This window comes from Dipodomys merriami, unplaced genomic scaffold (genome assembly GCF_024711535.1).
Source record: "Dipodomys merriami isolate MVZ:Mamm:240054 unplaced genomic scaffold, mDipMer1.0.p SCAF_78, whole genome shotgun sequence".
In the NCBI taxonomy this organism is placed as follows: domain Eukaryota; kingdom Metazoa; phylum Chordata; class Mammalia; order Rodentia; family Heteromyidae; genus Dipodomys; species Dipodomys merriami.
This window is the reverse complement of record NW_027206379.1, coordinates 1,065,933-1,084,915: the sequence shown is the minus strand read 5'-3', so window position 1 is coordinate 1,084,915 and position 18,983 is coordinate 1,065,933. Positions and strand designations below refer to the sequence as shown.

At 52.9% G+C, this 18,983-nt stretch overlaps 2 protein-coding genes and 1 non-coding gene across 4 annotated transcripts; 2 read left to right on the top strand and 1 right to left on the bottom strand.

The window, feature by feature from the left end:
* Window positions 1-8,127: 8,127 nt before the first annotated feature.
* Trnas-gcu (transfer RNA serine (anticodon GCU)) lies at window positions 8,128-8,209 on the bottom strand. The gene has a single exon. It is a non-coding gene; the product is annotated as a tRNA-Ser (tRNA).
* A 461-nt stretch (window positions 8,210-8,670) lies between these two features.
* LOC138818777 (beta-1,4-glucuronyltransferase 1) lies at window positions 8,671-10,858 on the top strand. Its single transcript, XM_070009879.1, has 2 exons — window positions 8,671-9,867; window positions 10,090-10,858. The coding sequence occupies exons 1-2, from the start codon at window positions 8,812-8,814 to the stop codon at window positions 10,279-10,281; spliced, it is 1,248 nt and encodes a 415-aa protein (XP_069865980.1). The 5' UTR covers window positions 8,671-8,811; the 3' UTR covers window positions 10,282-10,858.
* Window positions 10,859-11,107: 249 nt separating this feature from the next.
* LOC138818778 (breast cancer metastasis-suppressor 1-like) lies at window positions 11,108-18,312 on the top strand. Of its 2 annotated transcripts, none has more exons than XM_070009881.1 (10): window positions 11,108-11,303; window positions 14,368-14,512; window positions 14,616-14,706; window positions 14,903-15,030; window positions 15,176-15,255; window positions 15,341-15,437; window positions 16,185-16,277; window positions 17,091-17,155; window positions 17,506-17,545; window positions 17,852-18,312. In XM_070009881.1, the coding sequence occupies exons 2-10, from the start codon at window positions 14,374-14,376 to the stop codon at window positions 17,857-17,859; spliced, it is 741 nt and encodes a 246-aa protein (XP_069865982.1). In that variant the 5' UTR covers window positions 11,108-11,303; window positions 14,368-14,373; the 3' UTR covers window positions 17,860-18,312. The 2 variants fall into 2 exon arrangements, with proteins under 2 accessions (XP_069865982.1, XP_069865981.1); XM_070009880.1 differs by having other exon boundaries at window positions 11,109-11,252.
* The last annotated feature ends 671 nt before the right edge of the window (window positions 18,313-18,983 follow it).

Below are 18,983 nucleotides of genomic sequence, written 5' to 3'. Positions count from 1 at the left end.
GGTCTTTTACTTCTCTAGAAGCTTAGCTCAACAGAGGCATTCAGAACTGGGCACTGGTGGCTCACGCCTATAATCCTAGCTACTCAGGAGGCTGAGATCTGAGGGTCAAAGCCAGCCTGGGGAGGAAAGTCTGCGAGATTCTTATCTCCAATTAACCACCAGAAAACTGGAAGTGGCGCTGTGGCTCAAGTGGTAGAGCGCTCACCTTGAGCTGAAGAGCTGAGGGACAGCGCCCAGGCCCAGAGTTCAAGCCTCAGGACCACCACCACCAACAACAAAAAAAGCAGTCAACCTGGGCAGGGCTTTGGCAGCCCAGCCAGTATACTGGATGGATAAGAGTACCACCTACCATATTCCCAGCTTCTATGACTCTTCATAGAGCACAACCTGCTCAGAAGCCACAAACCTTCTTGGGGGTCAGTTGTAGGGCTTGAACTCAGGGCCTGGACATTGATCCTGAGCTCTTTAGCTCAAGGCTAGCACTCCACCACTTTGAGCCATAGCTCTACTTCCAGGTTTTGAGTGGTTAATTGGAGATAAGTCTCACAGGCTGGTGCCCGACATCAGACTTTTTTTGGTCAGTCATGGGGTCCGAACTCTGGGCCTGGGCACTGTCCCTCAGCTCTTCAGCTCAAGGCTAGAGCTCTACCACTTGAGTCACAGCTTCTGGCTTTTTCTGCTTATGTGGTGCTGAGGAATCGAATCCAGGGCCTCATGCATGTGAGGCGAGCACTCTACCACTGAGCCACCTTCCAAGCCCCAGACTTTTTTTTTTTTTTTAAATGCCAGCACTGTGGTTTGAATTCAGGGTCTCTTGTTCCTGCTTGGTTGTGTGTATGTGCATGTATGCGTGTGTGCATATGTGCGTGTGCATGCATGTGTATTGCACATGTACACATGCTGGTCCTGGGACTTTCTTGCCTGAGCTGGCTTCGAACCACAATCCTCAGACCTCAGCCTCCTGCGTAGGATTACAGGTGTGAGCCACTGGTTGCCTGGCGCACAGACTCCATATAGAGGAGGTGAGGCAGGATGGAACCTTAACCAAATAACTACAGGGCAGACTACCAAGAGAGGGAAGTGGGGATTCGTTCTTTGACCACTGTTCACAGACACCAGGGGTGGGCCTAACCCTGGTTTGGTCTGGAGACCCTGAAGCGCAGGGACGCACAGTCCCTGCTCCCAAGCCAGGGGAAAGTGCTATGGCCATGGCCCAGCAGAAGCCTGTGACACAAGACTCCAGAATGAGCCACCTGGAAAGCCTGCCTAGGTGTTGTGGAGGTGGTATACCCATAGCTGGGCTTAGAGGGATGAATATGAGTTTGCTGGGCTGAAGGGGTACCCCCATCAGAGAAGCCAGAGAGAGAATATAGAAGGTATAAGCGTAATAATTTACAGTAGGGACTTCTGAGGGACTCTAGGATGTGAGGGAAAGAGAGAGGGTAAGATGGAGGGTAAGGTGGAGGGTGGAGGAAACATGTCCTGCGATCACAGGGACAAGTGTGTGACTGATGCCCTGAGGGGCAGGAATTGGTGGGCATTTCTGTGCTGGGCTCTCTGGACCACATGAGAGCTGTAAGGAGCCCCCTGCTTCTGAGCAGAGCATCTACAGGGTGCACTCTTGGCTGGAGTAACATAGTCAGATTTATGTCCTAGAAAGATCCCTGTGGGTGGTGACTAGGAAGACAGGGCAGGAGTAGAGCAGCCATGCGGCCAGTGGGGTGGGGAGCAGTGGCCTGGAGAGACAAAGAAGGACACAGGAGGCAGAATGACTTCCTCTCCAGCGATCATTTCACCTGGGCCCCCATGGCTCACACCTGTAATGCTGCCCACTCAGGAAGTTGAGACCTGTAGACTGCAGTTCAAAACCAGCCTGTGCAGGAAGGTCCAAAAGACTCTTACCTCCAATTAACCACCAAAAAAAAAAAAAAAAAGCCAGAAGTGGGGCTGTGGCTCAAGTGGTAGAATGTTAACCTTGAACAAAAAGCTAAAGGACGGCGCTCAAGCCCTGAGTTCAAGCCCCACTACTGGAAAAACAAAAAAAGCCTCAGGAGCCGGGCGCTGGTGGCTCTTGCCTGTAATCCTAGCTACTCAGGAGGCTGAGATCTAAGGATCGCGGTTCAAAGCCAGCCCGGGCAGGAGAGACCGTGAGACTCCTATCTCCAATAAACCACCAGAAAACTGGAAGTGGCGCTGTAGCTCAAGTGGTAGAGCGCTTGCCTTGAGCTGAAGAGCTGAAGGACAGTGCCCAGGCCCAGAGTTCAAGCCCCACGGCCAACCAAAAAAAAAAAAAAGCCTCAGGTAGGTATAGATAGGCTGGCCCAATGTGGCGGGTTAACACCTAGCCTCGAGGATGAGCAGTGAGTACTGGGACTTGCCAAATGTGGAGTCTGGTTCCAATTCTGATGAGAAGCAGCTGATATTTGGGATCTCCTGCGTCTTCCGCCGATCACCACAGCCTGAGCGATTCCCAGCAAGCCTCTCTGCCATTCTCTCTCATCCCTGTTTTGCATGGGAATGGCATCTCTTATCTGGCTACAGCCAAGACTGGCTTCTGAGCCAGCAAAGTCAACCATTGGCTGGCAAGCGGCCAATAAGATGGTCCGATCCAGCTTCCCTGGTGAGAGGAACCAATCAGCTCATCTCTCTCAGGAAAATGAAGGCAACCTGAAGCAGAAGGCATGATTTGAGGTCACTGCCATTTTATAAGTAACTGTCACTGGAATGGTGGGACTGAGCGCTGCTTTGTAGTCACTGAAGTTGCCATGAGATCCTTGATGGAGTAAAGTGCAAAAGGCCCTTAGTTCAAGCCCCAGTACTGGCACAAAAAAAAACAAGGCTGGCCGCCAGTGGCTCACACCTGTAATCTTCACTACTTAGGAGGCTGAGATCTGAGGATCATGGTTCAAAGCCAGCCTAGGTGGAAATGTCTGATAAGAGTTTGTGAGAGTCTTCAACTAAACACCAAAAAGCCAGTAGTGGAGGTGTGGTTCAAGTGCTTGAATGCCAGCCTTGAGCAAAAGATCTAAGGGACAGCGCCCAGGCCCTGAGTTCAAACTCCAATACCTGCATAAGAAAGAAAGAGCTGAGTACCAGTGGCTCACACCTATAATCCTGGTGACTCAGGAGTCAGATTTGAGGCTCAAAGCTGGAAGCCAGCCCGGACTAGAAACAGTAAGACTCTTTATCTCCAATTAAACACCACAAAAGCCACAAGTGGAACTGTGGCTGAAGTGGTAGAGCACTAGTCTTGAGGAAATAAAGCCGCAGGGACAGTGCCCAGACTCTGAGTTCAAGTCCCCAGATGGATGGAAGGAAGGAAGGGAGGGAGGGAGGGAGGAAAGGAAGGAGGGAGGGAGGGAGGGAAGGGAAGGAAGAAAAGAAGGGAAAGGAGGGAAGATGAGAGGGAGGGAAGGGGAAAAAAGGGAAGGAAGGAAGGGAGTAAGTCTGGCAACTCATTGCTCAACAAATGACATTGTCTCCTCACAGAGCTCCTAACATGACTCATTTTACAGAAAAAAAAAATTTTTGAATGATTTCTTTTTCTCTCTTTTCTCTTATCTCCAATTAACCACTCAAAAACCAGAAGTGGTGATATGGCTCAAGTGGTAGTGTGCTAGCCTTGGATACAAAAAGGCTCAATGCCCAGGCCCTGAGTTCAACCACCACCACCACCAACAAAAACAGTATTTCTAAAAACTGAAGAAGAAATGAAGACACTAGACAGCCAGATCTACAGTGTCTGAGGAAGTTTGTTACTAGTGGTCCTGCTCTACAAGAAATGCTACAAGCGGGCTGGGAAGGTGGCTCAGTGCCTTGCATGCATGAGGCCCTGGGTTCGATTCCTTAGCACTACATAAGCAGAAAAAAAGCTGGAAGTGGTGCTGTGGCTCAAGTGGTAGAGTGCTAGCCTTGAGCTGAAGAGCTGAGGGACAGCGCCCAGGCTGAGTTCAGGCCCACAACCAGACCCAAAAAAAAAAAAAAAAAAAAAAAAAGAAAAAAAGAAAGAAAGAAAGAAATGCTACAAGGGCTGGTGGCGTATGCCTGTCATACTAGCTACTCAGGAGGCTGAGATCTAAGGATCATAGTGCAAAGCCAGTCTGGGCAGGAAATTCCATAAAACTCTTTTTATTTATTTTATCTTATTTTTAGTTTTTGCCAATCATGGGATTGAACTAAGGCTCTGGGCACTGTCCCTGAGCTTCTTTTGCTCAAGGATAGCACTTTACCTCTTGAGCCACAGTGCCATTTCTGGCTTTTTCTGTTTATGTGGCTTTATGCACACTAGGCAAGCTGTCTACCACTAAGCCATATTTCTATCCCCCTGTGAGACTCTTATCTCCAATAAGCTACTCCAAAAAAGCCAGAAATAGTAGTTGTACTTGAGCAAAAAGAAGCTCAGAGATAGTACCCCAGCACTGACTTCAAGCCCCAGGACTGGCACCAAAAAAAAAGGGGGGGGAGGAAGAAAAGAAAGAAATGCTTAAAGGAATAACCAGGCAAAAAATTAAAAGAGGACTGGGGGTGTGGCTTAGTGGTAGAATGCTTGCCTAGCAAACGTGAAGCCCTGGGTTCGATTCCTCAGTACCACATACACAGAAAAAGCTAGAAGAGGCATTATGGCTCAAGTGGTAGAGTGCTAGCCTTGAGCAAAAGAAGCTCAGGGACAGTGCCCAGGCCTGAATTCAAGCCCCACAACTGGCCAAAAAATAAAAATAAAAAATAAAAATAAAAGATACCAGAAAGTAACACAAACCCATTTGAAAAAATAAAGAGGCAGGAATGTGGCTCAGTGGTAGAGCGACAAGTTGCCTAGCATGAACAAGGGTTTGAGTTCAATCCCCAGCACTATCCAAACAAAACAAAGACAGTGATCAAGGGGAAAGCAATGCCTTGTAGTGGCTCTCACCTGTAATCACAGCACGGAGGAGGGTGAGACAGGTGAGTCACAGGTTCAAGGACAGCCTGGGCTACATAGCATGACTGTCTAAAAAAAACTGGGATGCCAGTGGCACATGCCTATAGTCCTGGTACTCAGGAGGCTAGAGCTAAGGATTGAGGTTTGAAGCCAGCCTAGGCAGAAGAGTCTGTGAGACTCTTATCTCTAATTAACCAACAAAAACCTGGTGTTGTAGAGTGGTAGAACGTGAGACCTGAGTGGAGAAGCAAAGTGAAGTCCTGAGTCCAAGCAAGTGACTACAGAGGCTAACAAAAATATAGGAATGCAGCCAGGCGCCGGTAGCTCACGCCTGTCATCCTAGCTACACAGGAGGCTGAAATCTGAGGATCCCATTTCAAAGCCAGCCCGGGCAGGAAAGTCCCTGAGACTCTTATCTCCAATAAACCACCAAAAAACCAGAAGTAGTGCTATGACTCAAGAGGTAGAGGATTTGCCTTGAACTGAAGAGCTGAGGGACAGTACCCAGGCCCAGAGTTCAATCCCCGCCACTGACAAAATAAAACATTATATATATATATATATATATATATATATATATATATATATATATATATACATATATATATATATTAGTTATGTTTTTAGTCTGTAATTTGCCCTTCCTATATTATTTAATTTTTTCTTTTCTTTTTCCCCTATATTATTTAAAAGACCTACATAAAAATTATAAATATATTGATGATCACACTCCATAAAAAGTTGTAATCCTGCAGGGTACCAGTGGCTCACATCTGTAATCCTAGCTACTCAGGAGGCTAGATGTGAGGATAGCAGTTTAAAGCCAGCCTGGGCAGGACAGTCTGTGACACTCTTTTTTTTTTTGTTGGTCGTGGGGCTTGAACTCTGGGCCTGAGCTCTGTCCCTCAGCTCTTCAGCTCAAGGCGAGCGCTCTACCACTTGAACTACATTACACTTCCGGTTTTCTGGTGGTTTATTGGAGATAAGAGTCTCACAGACTTTCCTGCCTGGGCTAGCTTTGAACCGCGATCCTCAGATCTCAGCTTCCTGAGTCGCTAGGATTACACGCGTGAGCCACTGGTGCCCAACAAGCCTGAGACACTCTTATCTCCAATTATCTACCAGAAAACTGGAAGTGACACTGTGACTCAAAGTGGTAGAGCACCCTTGAGTGAAAAAGCTCAGAGACTGCCCAGGCCCTGAGTTCAAGCCCCAAGACAAAAAAGAAAAGAAAAAAAGAAGAAGAAGAAAGTACACTCTGTAAAAAAAGGACAAGGGACAAAAGAGACAAGGTCAGAACTGTGTAGAAGCATGGTTTTTGTTTGTGTGTGTGTGTATGCGTGTGTGTGTATGTGTGTGTGTGTGTGTGTGTGTGATATTAAAGATAAAGCCAGGTGCCAGTAGATCATACCTGCAAATCCTAGCTACTCAGGAGGCTGAGATCTGAGGATAGCAGTTCAAAGACAGCCCAGGCAAAAAAGTCCCAGTTAGACCCTATTCTCCAATTAACCACTCAATAGCCTAAAAGTGACACTGTAGCTAAAAGCGATAGAATGCTAACCTTGAGCAAAAGAGCTTAGGGACAGTGTCTAAGCCTTGAGTGCAAGACTCAGACTAAAACAAAACAAGATAAATAATTAAAGGGATTGTTGTCAGTTTAAGAAGTTATTTGTCAGTCGGGCACCCAAGGGTCATGCCTGAAATTCTAGCTACTCAAGAGGCTTAAGATCTGAGGATCAAGGTTCAAAGCCAGCCCAGGCAGGAAAGTCTGTGAGACTCTTATCTCCAATAAACCACTCAGAAAACTGGAAGTGGTGCAGTGGCTCAAGTGGTAGAGTGCTCACCTTGAGCTGAAGAGCTGAGGGACAGCGCCCAAGCCCAGAGTTCAAGCCCCACGACCAACAGAAAAACAAAAACAAAAAAAAAGCTCCTAGTTAAACACACACATAAAAGCTGGAAGCTGAGTGCTGAGGGCTCATGCCTATAATACTAGCTACTCAGGAGGCTGAGAATCATGGTTCCTAGCCAGCAGAGGCAGGAAAGTTTCCTCTCTCCCATTAATTACCAAAACAGCCCGAAGTGGGGCTGTGGCTCAAGTGGTAAAACGCTAGCCTTGATCAAAGAAACTCAGGGACAGTGCCCAGGCTCTGAGTTCAAGCCCCATAACTGGTTCAAAAACAAAGAAAAAGAAAAAAAAAAGCTCTGGAAGAAATACTGAACAAAAGATATAAGACTTAGAAAACAAATAGTAAGCTGGTGCTGTGGTTTACAACACCTCTAATTTTAGCTACTCCGTTGAGATCTAAGAATCCTATAAAGCCAGCTGGAGAAAGACTTATGTCCAATTAACCATCAAAAAAAGGGGAAGCTGAGACTCAAGTGGTAGAGCACCAGCCTTGAGTGGAAAATAAAAGAACAACATCTAGGGCCTGAGTTCAAGTCCCAACTAATCAATCTAGTTAAAATCATGTCAAAAAGAAACAAATGCACACACGCTAAATAAATAAATGCACACCCACACAATGACTACACATACGCTGAGCTTCAGCTCACTCACCTTGGCACCCTACTCCTCGAGAAGCGGGAGTGCAAACTTGGGGGTCCTCCCAGATCTACCTCCTTCCCCAGAATAACAGCACTCTGCTCTAGAGGTACCCCCCTGACTTGGCACCCCCAAAAAGGTATTTATTGCATAAAATTAATAAAGAATGTGTGCCAAAGCAATCCACAAACAAGTGCTTTCCGTGTGTAGTGGCTGGTGGGGAACTGACGCCTTCTGCGTGTGTGTGTGTGAGTGTTGGGGTGGTGGTGTGTACTCTCCACTTTGGGAGAAGGGTTAGGGAGGGAAAGACCAAGGAAGAAATAGTGTAAATGATCAAACACCGGGTCTACCCTGCAGGATGAGGGGTACTGGGTTACCACATCTCCAGTGGAGGCTTCTCTGAATGGCTGCAAGTAACATTTTTAGATGCCACTCACCCCTGTGCGGAGAGTAAGAAAAATACACCTATGTACCTCACCACGGGGCTCGACGTCCTGCGACTCGGAGTTTGAACCCGGCAGGGAAGGTACAGTGAGTACAGGAAAGATACCATCAACTTGGACAGCACTCCAGCGGCACCCAAATTTCCGTTTCCCTACACCTTGCTGCTCCGGCCAGGACAGATATAGAAAATTAAGAGGCCGCCCCTCTGTAAAACAGACCCAACCGACGAGGATGGGATTCGAACCCACGCGTGCAAAGCACAATGGATTAGCAGTCCATCGCCTTAACCACTCGGCCACCTCGTCCCACACGCGGCGCTCCTTTCTACATTCCTTATCACTCATCTCCTGCGCACCCCCGGGCCTCCATCACCCGTTTTCCGACACCGACCTCATGGAACTCCGTGAAGGAAGACTCAGTGGAAAAGGGAGAGGGGGGAAAAAAGACTTTTCCATTTCCGTTCGGCGCGCTCCGGCCGGGAACCGCGACATCCCACACTGAGCTGCAGCCGAACTCTGCCGCGGCTTCTCCTCGCGTCGGGACGAGCGTGCCCGGGTTTCAGGGCGCGCTTGATGCCGGGGGCTGCACCCCGACCTGGAGGGCGCTGCGGGGAGAGGGGGCTGCGCCCCGGGGTCCTCCGGCGGCCGCGGCGGGACCGCGGGCAGGCGGTGCGCCCGCCGACCCCGCGCGGCGGCCGCGGGCGCCGGAGCTCCTCCCGGCCTGCGGGGGGCGCCGTGCCGCGCGGCGAGGCCCGCGCTCGCGGGGCGGTGGGCGGCGCCGCGCGCCAGGCTCGGCTCGGCTCGACTCGGCTCGGCTGCGCTCGGCTGGCTGCGGTAAATCCGGGCTTGCGGCCGCTGGCAGTCTCCGGCCCGGTGGTCCTCGCGGCGCGTCCCGAGCCCGGAGAGCCATGCAGATGTCCTACGCCATCCGATGCGCCTTCTACCAGCTGCTGCTGGCGGCGCTCATGCTGGTGGCGATGCTGCAGCTGCTCTACCTGTCGCTGCTGTCCGGTCTGCACGGGCAGGAGGAGCAGGACCAATACTTCGAGTTCTTCCCCCCGTCCCCGCGATCCGTGGACCAGGTGAAGGCGCAGCTTCGTACCGCGCTGGCTTCCGGAGGCGTCCTGGATACCAGCGGCGATTATCGGGTCTACAGGGGCCTACTGAAGACCACCATGGACCCCAACGACGTGATCCTGGCCACGCACGCCAGTGTGGACAACTTGCTGCACCTGTCCGGCCTGCTGGAGCGCTGGGAAGGCCCTCTGTCCGTGTCAGTGTTCGCGGCCACCAAGGAGGAGGCGCAGCTGGCCACGGTGCTGGCCTACGCGCTGAGCAGCCACTGCCCCGACATGCGCGCCAGGGTCGCCATGCACCTCGTGTGCCCCTCGCGTTACGAGGCCGCTGTGCCCGACCCCCGGGAGCCTGGGGAGTTCGCCCTCCTGCGGTCCTGCCAGGAGGTCTTTGATAAGCTTGCCAGGGTGGCTCAGCCGGGGATCAATTACGCACTGGGAACCAACGTCTCCTATCCCAATAACCTGCTGAGGAATCTGGCTCGTGAGGGGGCCAACTATGCTCTGGTAATTGACGTGGACATGGTGCCCAGCGAGGGGCTGTGGAGAGGCCTTCGGGAAATGTTGGATCAGAGCAACCAGTGGGGGGGCACGGCCCTGGTGGTGCCTGCTTTCGAGATCCGCCGAGCCCGCCGCATGCCCATGAGTAAGACAGAGCTGCTGCAGCTCTACCAAGTGGGCGAGGTTCGGCCCTTCTATTATGGGTTATGCACACCCTGCCAGGCGCCCACCAACTACTCCCGCTGGGTCAACCTGCCAGAAGAGAGTTTGCTGAGGCCTGCCTATGTAGTGCCGTGGCAGGACCCCTGGGAGCCATTCTATGTAGCTGGAGGCAAGGTGCCCACCTTTGATGAACGCTTTCGGCAGTATGGATTCAACCGAATCAGCCAGGTACCTAAAAGGGAGAGCAGGTGGGAGGGGATGGTAAGGGGGGTGGTGGGTTCTACAATGGAGTGGTCTTGGATAGAAAACTGCCTAGAAACAGGAAAGATCTGAGTTTTGAAAAGTGGTCGGGTGGGAGGTTCCCAGAGGAATCTGCAGGGTGGCTTCAGAGATGCCCAGCTGGGCCTGGAGGTGGCATCCAACTTTTCTGACTTATCTCTCCCTCTACAGGCCTGTGAGCTGCATGTGGCAGGGTTTGATTTTGAGGTGCTGAACGAAGGTTTCCTGGTTCATAAGGGCTTCAAGGAAGCTTTGAAGTTCCATCCCCAAAAGGAGGCTGAAAACCAGCACAATAAGATCCTGTACCGCCAGTTCAAACAGGATTTGAAGGCCAAGTACCCCAACTCTCCCCGCCGCTGCTGAGTCTTTCCCTCCCCTAGTCTGAGAAATCTCAGCCTCTGGCTCTTCAGGTCACCCTTCAGGCCTGACTGGGGCAAGAAATGTCACTCCACGTTACAGAGGTAGCTGTGGTGTTGGAACACTGGACTTGAACATGGGGTGCTGGGACCAAGTCCTGGCTGTACCACTAACTAGCTGTGTGGCCTTGAGCAAATTCTGTTACCTCTCTGAGCCTCAGTTACCCTGTCTGTACAAAGGGAGGTGAGCATACCTACCTCACAGAACTGTTGGGAGGTTCAGAGGAGATGCTGTGTGTGAAAACATTCTGTAAGCTTCGTACAAATGTGAAGTATTATTAATATTACAGTATTATTATTATTAACAACCTTGGGTGGATAGATATAAATGGCACAGGAATGACAAGTCTGAGTACTTAACAAAGCACTGAATTTAGTTCTTAGCTAAGCTTGCTGGAGCGCAGAGGGCGAGTGTCTGCGGGCTCAGAGGATGACAGTCTGAGATCGGTGCCCTCCCACAGGCTGGGTTGGGTATTCTGGGCTTCGGATGACAATGTGTAAATAAACGAGTGTTCACACCCACAGCTGGCTCCGTTACTCTCCTGAGTTGGGGGGCGGGCAGCAAGGTTCTCCGGTGACACCCCGAGAGGAGATGGCGGGCCACGCAGGCGGTAACCCGAAACCACGGGAGCTCGGCCCCCGCCTGACGAGGCCCCGGAGGCCTCGGTGATTGTCCGGTGTTGCTATGGTGACCGTCCCGCGGTATCCCGGCAGGCCTCGGCCCTAACTGTCCAATTGCGAGTCCCTCACGACGGGCGCCTCCTGATGACGCACACGGAAGCGCCGACAGGTCCGGCCTCCCGGAGAAGAGGGACCTGCGCGGCGCTTCCGGGAGCCGGGCGTCGCCGCCGGTACCCTCAGGCTCGGGCACTTTCCTAGGAGTCTCGGACCTTGAGACCGGAAGCCCCAGGTCCTGCGGTGCGTATCTCCGCTCCCGGTTTGGCCTCTGTCATCCGTCGGTCGCTTGGGGTACGATGCCCCCACCCCCACCCCCGGAGCCAAAGAGGCGACTTAACCGACGTGACGCGCGCGGGGCCGGGCCGGGGGCAGCCCGCGGCCGTCTGTCATGCGCCGGCGCCTGGGAGGATGGAGCGGGGCGCGAGCCCCCCCCCCAGCGCTGTGGAGAAGCTTGAGTTGGGCCGTGGGCTTCTGGGGAGCTGTCAGCCTTCCCCTGGCGGGCTGTCCTTGAGGACGTGAGCTGCAGGTGCACAGCGCTTTGGGGTGCGCTTTACTCTCAGCAGTGGTGCTCCCCTGTTCGTAGCTGGGTTAAGGAGGAGAGGGAACTTGAACGCAATCCCCCCCCGTAGGAGAGTGGTGCTTTTGGAAGCGGTGAGACTTAATCTTACAAGATACAGACCCGAACCAGTGCTGGGAAGTGCGGCTTGAGAAAGGGGGGGAAATGAGGATCTGAACACCGGTGAAATGTTTGAGGAATAGGAGGGAACTCTCCTGCAGGCCAGGTACTGTACTGTCGGTACCATTACAGGTATCTGTAATAGTACCTGCCTTCACGAAGTAAAGGGCAGTCCCTGCATTGAAACAGTTACTTAAAAGAATTTGTGGGTGCAAACTTATCAAGTAAGCCAGTGCTGTGCTGTGCAAATAAAACGTTTGTGCCGCCCCTGCAACCATGAGGCTCCTAAACTCACTGGTGAAGACTCCATACAAGAATGGGCAATAGGCTGGGTGCCAGTGGCTCACGCCTGTAATCCTAGCTACTCAGGGGGCTGAGAGCTGAGGATCACCGTTCAAAGTCATCCCCATCAGGAAAGTCTGTGAGACTTTATCTCCAATCAACCACCAGAAAACCAGAAGTGGCGCTGTGGCTCAACTGGTAAAGTGATAGCCTTGAGCTGAAGTGCTGAGGGACAGCGCTCAGGCCCAGAGTTCAAGTCCCAGGAACGAAAAAAACAAAACAGAAAAGAATGGACAATAGGTGGTATCAATCAAGAATGCTTCCTGGTAAAGGCAGTGTCCACAGTATTTGAAAGCCTTACAGGGCAGTAGCCAGAGAAGTTGGAAGAACAGCACAGTGAAACAGAAGTCTCCAATTGGCAGAGATTGCAGACAGTTCAGTCTTTATCTCAGGTGCTCTCCTGGTATCACTTGGCACTGTCTCCAGTGCTTCCTCCCAGTAAAAGGGTTTTCCTCCTTACAAAGAGTTCCTTGTGTAGAGATTGAACTCAAGGCCTGGGCTCTGTCCCTTAGTTCTGTCTGCTCAAGGTCAGTATTCTGCCACCTAAGCCACAGCTCCACTTCTGGCTTCTTGGTGGTTAATTGGAGATAAAAAGTCTCACCAACTTTCCTGCCTGACCTAGCTTCCAAACTATGATCCTCAAACCTTAACTCTAGCTGAGGTATTGGGGATGGAACCCAAGTCCCTGTGTATACTAGGCAAGTGCTCTACCACTGATAAGGACTCCCAGCTCCTCTGCTTTTATTTATTTATGGTCTCATTCATCATCTAGCCTAGGCTACCCTAAAACTGTCCTGCATCAGCCTCTGGAGAGCTGAGATTACAAGCATATGCTACCCCCTGCTCCTTTTGTTGTTGTTGTTGTTGTTATTGGTGGTCGTGGGGCCTGAATTCTGGGCCTGGGCGCTGTCCCTCAGCTCTTCAGCTCAAGGCTAGGGCACTACCACTTGAGCTACAGCACCACTTCTGGCTTTTTCTGCTTATGTGGTGCTGAGGAATCAAACCCTGTGCCTCATGCATTCAAGGCAAGCACTCTACCACTGAGCCACCTTCCCAGCCCTCTCTCTCCTTTTTCTTAGAAAATACCCAAACACATCTAAAGTTCATGGGACGTAGCATGCTATCTTGGTCCTATCTGTGCTACTATAATAGGACCTAAGTACTGGGGATGTAGCTTAGTGGTAGAGCTAGTACTTAACATGTTCATGTCCTAAGTTCAATCCCCAGCACTTCTACAAAAAAGAAGAAGGAAGGGAGAGAAGGAAGAAGAGGAGGAGGAGAAAAATACAATACACAAGACTGAATTATTAAGAACAGAGATTTAGCTGGGCACTGGTGGCTCACATCTGTAATCCTAGCTACTCAGGAGCTGAGATCTGAGGATCTCAAATCAAAGCCAGCCGGGGCAGAAAAGTCCTCATGAGACTCTTATCTCCAATTAATCACCAGAAAACTGGAAGTGGTGCTGTGGTCAAAGTGGTAGAGTGCATGCCTTAAACAAAAGGAGCTTAGGCAGTATCTAGATCCAGAGTTCAAGCCTCACAACCAAGAAAAAAGAGCAGAGATTTAAGCCAGGTGCCAGTGGCCCACATTTGTAATCTTAGCTACTCAGGAGGCTAGTAACTGGGAATCACAGTTCAAAGCCAGCCCTGGCAAAGTCCATGAGACTCATCTTCAGTTAACCATCAAAAAAGCCAGAAATTGAGCTGTGGCTCCAGTGGTAGAGTGCTAGCCCTGAACAACAACAACAAAAAAAAATGCACAGTGCCCAGGCCCTGAGTTCAAGCCCCAGGACTGGCACAGAACAATTTAACCTGTAAACCCAGATACTCTGGATACACTCAGGAAGGCACCCCAATCACATTTCAAAGGTCCCCTTCCAGTACTGTTGCACTGGGAATTAAGTCTCCAACACATGAACTTTGAAGAATGGGCAGAACATGGACAGGGGAGGGAGGCGGGAGTGTGAGACCTGGCTGTTGCATGTAGGGAGGAAGTTCAAGTCTGTCTGTGCAGGGCATTGAAAGACCCAATCAGAAGTTTGGGCCCAGTGTGTGGGCATCAGGGAGCCTTCCCTTTTCCATTTGTAGATTGTATCCTTGGCCAGTGTTTCCAGAATTGGAATCACCAGCAGCATCCACTCGTGTGAGCATTTTCATGGCTCCAAGCTCCTATGAGAGGGGCAGATGCTGCTGCTCCCCGTCCCCCCATCTGTGCTCATCGTGGCACAGCCAGCAATAGACCCCTTGCCCCCTGGGGCCCTATCCGTGTCTTGCTCGACTTCCCTCCTGCCCTCTACTGGGCAGTGCTGACCAGTGGCTGCACTCCCTTTCCTAGAGCCCCATGCCCGTCCAGCCTCAAGGCAAAGACCCTGAAGAGATGGAAGCAGAGGGTGATTCAGCTGCTGAGATGAACGGCGAGGAGGATGAGAGTGAGGAGGAGCGGAGTGGCAGCCAGACTGAGTCCGAGGAAGAGAGCTCAGGTGAGCCCTTTCACACACATGCGCGCGCGCACACACACACACACACAAGCAGCCACTCCCCACCCCCACCCCCGAGCCAGCCCTAACTGGCCTCTCGTCCCAGAGATGGATGACGAGGACTACGAACGGCGCCGCAGTGAGTGTGTCAGCGAGATGCTAGACCTGGAGAAGCAGTTCTCAGAGCTGAAGGAGAAGTGAGCGCGGGGCCCCACTGGGGCTGGTCTTTGTGCACCTGGGGTGAGGAGGCAGCAGGCTGGGTGCTAACAACTGGAGTGATGACTGCCAAGTGGGGCTTGTGGGGAGCAGGCAGTTAGTTGGCTCATATTTGCCTCTGAGCACAGGTGAGCATGTGGAGAGCCAGTGGCCCACGGCTGCCCTCTTGCCTCCCAGGTTGTTCAGGGAACGGCTGAGCCAGCTGCGCTTGCGGCTGGAGGAAGTGGGGGCTGAAAGAGCCCCGGAATACACAGAGCCTCTTGGGGGGCTGCAGCGGAGCCTCAAGATCCGTATTCAGGTGGCAGGTTTGTGGCTGTCCTGTTCCCCCAGCAGAACTGACAGCTTCTGTCCAGGTCCCCTTTGATTCTTGTCCCTGCCCTGCCTCAGCCTGCCCCACTTTTTGGGCATCAGGGCCCCTGGCCGACCGGGGGTCTGTCTCTCACTCTGCAGGCATCTACAAGGGTTTCTGTCTAGATGTGATCAGGAATAAGTATGAGTGTGAGTTACAGGGAGCCAAACAGCACCTGGAGGTGAGTTCCCTCTGGGCCTGGGAGGGTAGGTGAGGTGGAGGCCAAGGGCCTGGGGCCGCCTGGCTGAGCACTGCACCTCTTCCAGAGCGAGAAGCTGCTGCTGTATGACACCCTGCAGGGGGAGCTGCAGGAGCGGATCCAGAGGCTGGAGGAGGACCGCCAGAGCCTGGACATCAGCTCTGGTGAGGACCAGCCCCCAGCCCTCCCTGGACCTCAGACCCCCCTGCTGACCACAGGGAAGCAGGGCCTACTTTTTTGTATGTACCTGTACTGGGGCCTGAACTCAGGACCAAGGCATTGTCTTTAGTTTATTTGCTGAAGGCTAGTGCTCTTACCACTTGAGCCACAGCATCACTTCTAGCCTTTTGGTGCTTATTGGGAATGAGTTTCACAGGCTTTCCTGCCTGGGCTGGCTACAAACCTTCATCCTCAGATCTCAGCCTCCTGAATAGCTAGGATTACAGGCATAAGCTACCAACCTGGCTTAGACTTACTTCTGTGAGGACAGAACGAAACCTCAGGAAAGGGCCTAGCCTGGTATCGCACACAGAGTGGGCCCCCATTCTCCTCCTTTCTGGAATAGAGGGCATCTATCTGACACATATGAGCCACAGCCCTCTGCCCCTCATAGCACCTCTGTTCATTTGGGGTTGTGTAGAGACAGAGATTGTCTTCCACCTATTGTATTCTAAATAATGGGGAAACTGAGGTTCATCTAGGAAAGAAGGGTATTAGCTTTTCCCAGGCATAAAGAGCCCTGAGGGGCTTCCAGTTGTAGTTGTAGTTGTAGCCCCAGGGTTGGGTCACGGCTCTGAGTGGTGGTGGTGGTGTGGGAGGGGAGGCCATGCTGGCCATTGAGGCAGAGGCTGCAGGGCTGGGGGCCGCATGTGGGGACAGCGCCCTGATCTGACTCTGGGTCTGGGGCACAGAGTGGTGGGATGACAAACTGCACGCCAGAGGCAGCTCAAAGACCTGGGACTCACTACCGCCCAACAAGAGGAAGAAGGCACCCCTGGTTTCTGGTATCCTTCCAAAGTGTCTAAGGCTGAGCAGAGGGGAGGTGGGAGAGATGCAGGGGACAGAGGTAAACTAGACTCATTCATAGTGTCACGTCACCATGTCCAGATCAGTCTGGCTGTCAGGTGTTACTTGGGTTCTGCGTCCTCCCTGGATTCTAGGCGTCTCTCTAAGAGAATAGGAAGCTTAGCTCACAGACTCCCTGCAACTTTCTGAGTGAGAGTCAGCCCGCAAGGCTCTTCTGGCTTGCCCTGGACATCCTGAGCCTCACTCACTTCTGCTGGAGCTCCTGTCCGGTGGCCTCCCCGAATCCTGAGGCTCCCTGTGCACTCCATGTCCTGCCTGGGGTACCCCATCCCAGGGGGACTCTTTTCCACTCACTTTACGCAGAAGCCCTCCGCCTGAGGCCTTCAGCCCTCCGGTGCAGTGCACAGCTGTGTAGATGGGCAGCCAGGGCTGGCCATGAGGCAGGAGGGAGGGATCTACAAGGCAGTGTGGAAGTCAGGTGTGGTTTGGGGATGGAAGAGGACAGGGTCTGCCTTTAGGTGGGGGGAGGGGTGCAGGGGCCCTGCGGGTAGGAGGGCTTGGTACTCTGAGGACTTGGGGAGAAAGCCCGTAGAGCCCCTGAGCACCAGGGCCTCCACAGTAGGTGGTGGAGCTGGCATTGGAATTCAGGCTCTTCACCTTCTCCACACTGACCGCGTACCACCGCTCCTAAGCATGGGGTGGGTGGCACCCTTCTGTGGTCTGCCAGCCCAAGCCCATTCCCATCTCCTGCCTCTCTAGTGGCCATCCTGCTTCCTTGACCCCCATCACAGGCCCTTACATTGTATACATGCTGCAGGAGATCGACATTCTGGAGGACTGGACTGCTATCAAGAAGGTGAGTCCCTGCCACCCGGTTGTCATCCTCAGGGTGGCAGCACTACAGCTCCCTGACCTGGGCACCAGCTCTGGTGTCTGAAGACCTGGGGCATTATCTTCCTTCCCTCAGTACCTTCTCCCTCAGCCCTGGAGCCCTGGCCACCGGGCAGCTGATGGGCCTCCTGCTGGACTAGGAGGCAAGAAATTGTTCCAGGGCAGATGAAATGGAGGGAAGAGTATTGGGCTTCTGACAAGAGACACTTTTGAGAGCTTTGCCCAGAAAGGCTCTTCTGCTTCCCCTCATGGGCTGGGGAGAAGCTCAGCAAGCCAAAGGTGAGCTCTCAGGGGCCTTTTCTTCTCCCCCTCCAGGCCAGGGCAGCAGTGTCCCCTCAGAAGAGAAAAGCGGATGGTAAGGACCATGGGCGCGTCCTCTTGCCATCCTGTTCCCCAGCCTGGCCTCCAGGAGAGGAGCTCAGAGGGACAATGGCCCCATCTGAGTCTTGAGGGCTTCGTGGATATCTGGAGCTTGGGGAGGGGCAGCGGTGGAAAAGTGGGAGGGGGCACCCAGGGTGCACCGCAGGGAGCGGGAGCAGAGGACGCATCCATGCCCGAGCGCTCTAGGAGAGCACTCCCCTCAGACCCCCAAGGGAAGTGGCTCCCTCCCCTGTGGGTCAGCTTCCTCTCAGTCATTTCTCCCTTTCCCACATGTCCTCAGGACCATGACCCTGCTCTTGGAGTGGCTGGCACCACACCAGGATTCGCGTTTTCCTGCAGAGAGGCGGGGCTTCCCAGCAGGCTCTCCAGTGTGGCTACTGGATCCCCCCCGCCAGCCATTCCTGGCCTGGGCCCCTCCTCTGCACTCATCAGTTCTGGCCGACCTAGCCAAGCAAGACTTTCTCCATCCCTGACCAGCCCACCTCCCCCTCCTGAAGAGGAGCCTCTTTGCCCCCCATCTTCCCCCAGCTTCAACCCTCCTTCCACCTTGGATCCTGTTACCCCAGCCTCTGGGCCTCGAAGTTGTGTCCCACTGGTGGGGAACGCCCAGCCAGAAATGATATATTGAGGGCTTGTCTGTCCTGCCCCAAGGTGGCAGCCCTGTCCCTAGGTTTTCTCTGGACACTTCCCTGGTGTCTGCCTCCTGAATTTTGAGGACTGGAATTAAAACCTTTCCTGGGACTCCAGTGTGGTCCATTTGCATCTGATTTACCTTGTAAGGGAATTGGGGCTTCCAATCTGCTTTGAGACAGGCAGATTTGTCGGGAGTCCCTAAAGTTTGGGGCACTAAGTTGGGAAACAGGCTGTACAAGTAGGGGGCCAGGACCAGAGCCAGAAGCCATATGAGAATCGGGTGGAGCATTAAAAGCACGTGGCCCCAGGCAGGGAAGGGGCCTGAGCACATGCTCGGAGACTGACTGGGACTTGCCTGCACCTGCCCCAGTCGCTTGGCAGATTGGCAAGGCAGGCTGGCAGGGCCTGTGTGTGGGAGGCAGCCGACAGCAGCACCATGTGCTGAAGGCCTCACAGCCACACTACCCCTGGTTGGCGCGGAGTGTCAGAACCACCCCCAGAACCTCAGTTAAGCATAGAGGCTGGTTTCCATGGAGACACAGTATCCTTTCTCCATGGCAACCTAAAGTCCCAAAAGCCAAGGTAGGCTCCAGAGTGAGTCATCTGTGGCCAGCAGGGGGTGCTCTCTCACAAGGTTAGCCCCCAAGTCGGGAACCGATGAGCAACTGACCACAGGCTTCTTTAGGCAACCCAAGGGCTGGGCTTGGGCGAGTTGGGATTTAAGTTGGGCCAGTTTAACCCCTCCCTTACCCAGCTGCATGGGGTGAAGAGGCTGGCAG

Coding starts and splice junctions, on each gene's coding strand:
- LOC138818777 (XM_070009879.1), top strand. CDS start 8,812: ATGCAGATGTCCTACGCCATCCGATGCGCCTTCTACCAGCTGCTGCTG. Junction 9,868..10,089: donor GATTCAACCGAATCAGCCAG/GTACCTAAAAGG, acceptor CTCCCTCTACAG/GCCTGTGAGCTGCATGTGGC.
- LOC138818778 (XM_070009881.1), top strand. CDS start 14,374: ATGCCCGTCCAGCCTCAAGGCAAAGACCCTGAAGAGATGGAAGCAGAG. Junction 15,031..15,175: donor GATCCGTATTCAGGTGGCAG/GTTTGTGGCTGT, acceptor CTCACTCTGCAG/GCATCTACAAGGGTTTCTGT. Junction 15,256..15,340: donor GAGCCAAACAGCACCTGGAG/GTGAGTTCCCTC, acceptor CACCTCTTCCAG/AGCGAGAAGCTGCTGCTGTA.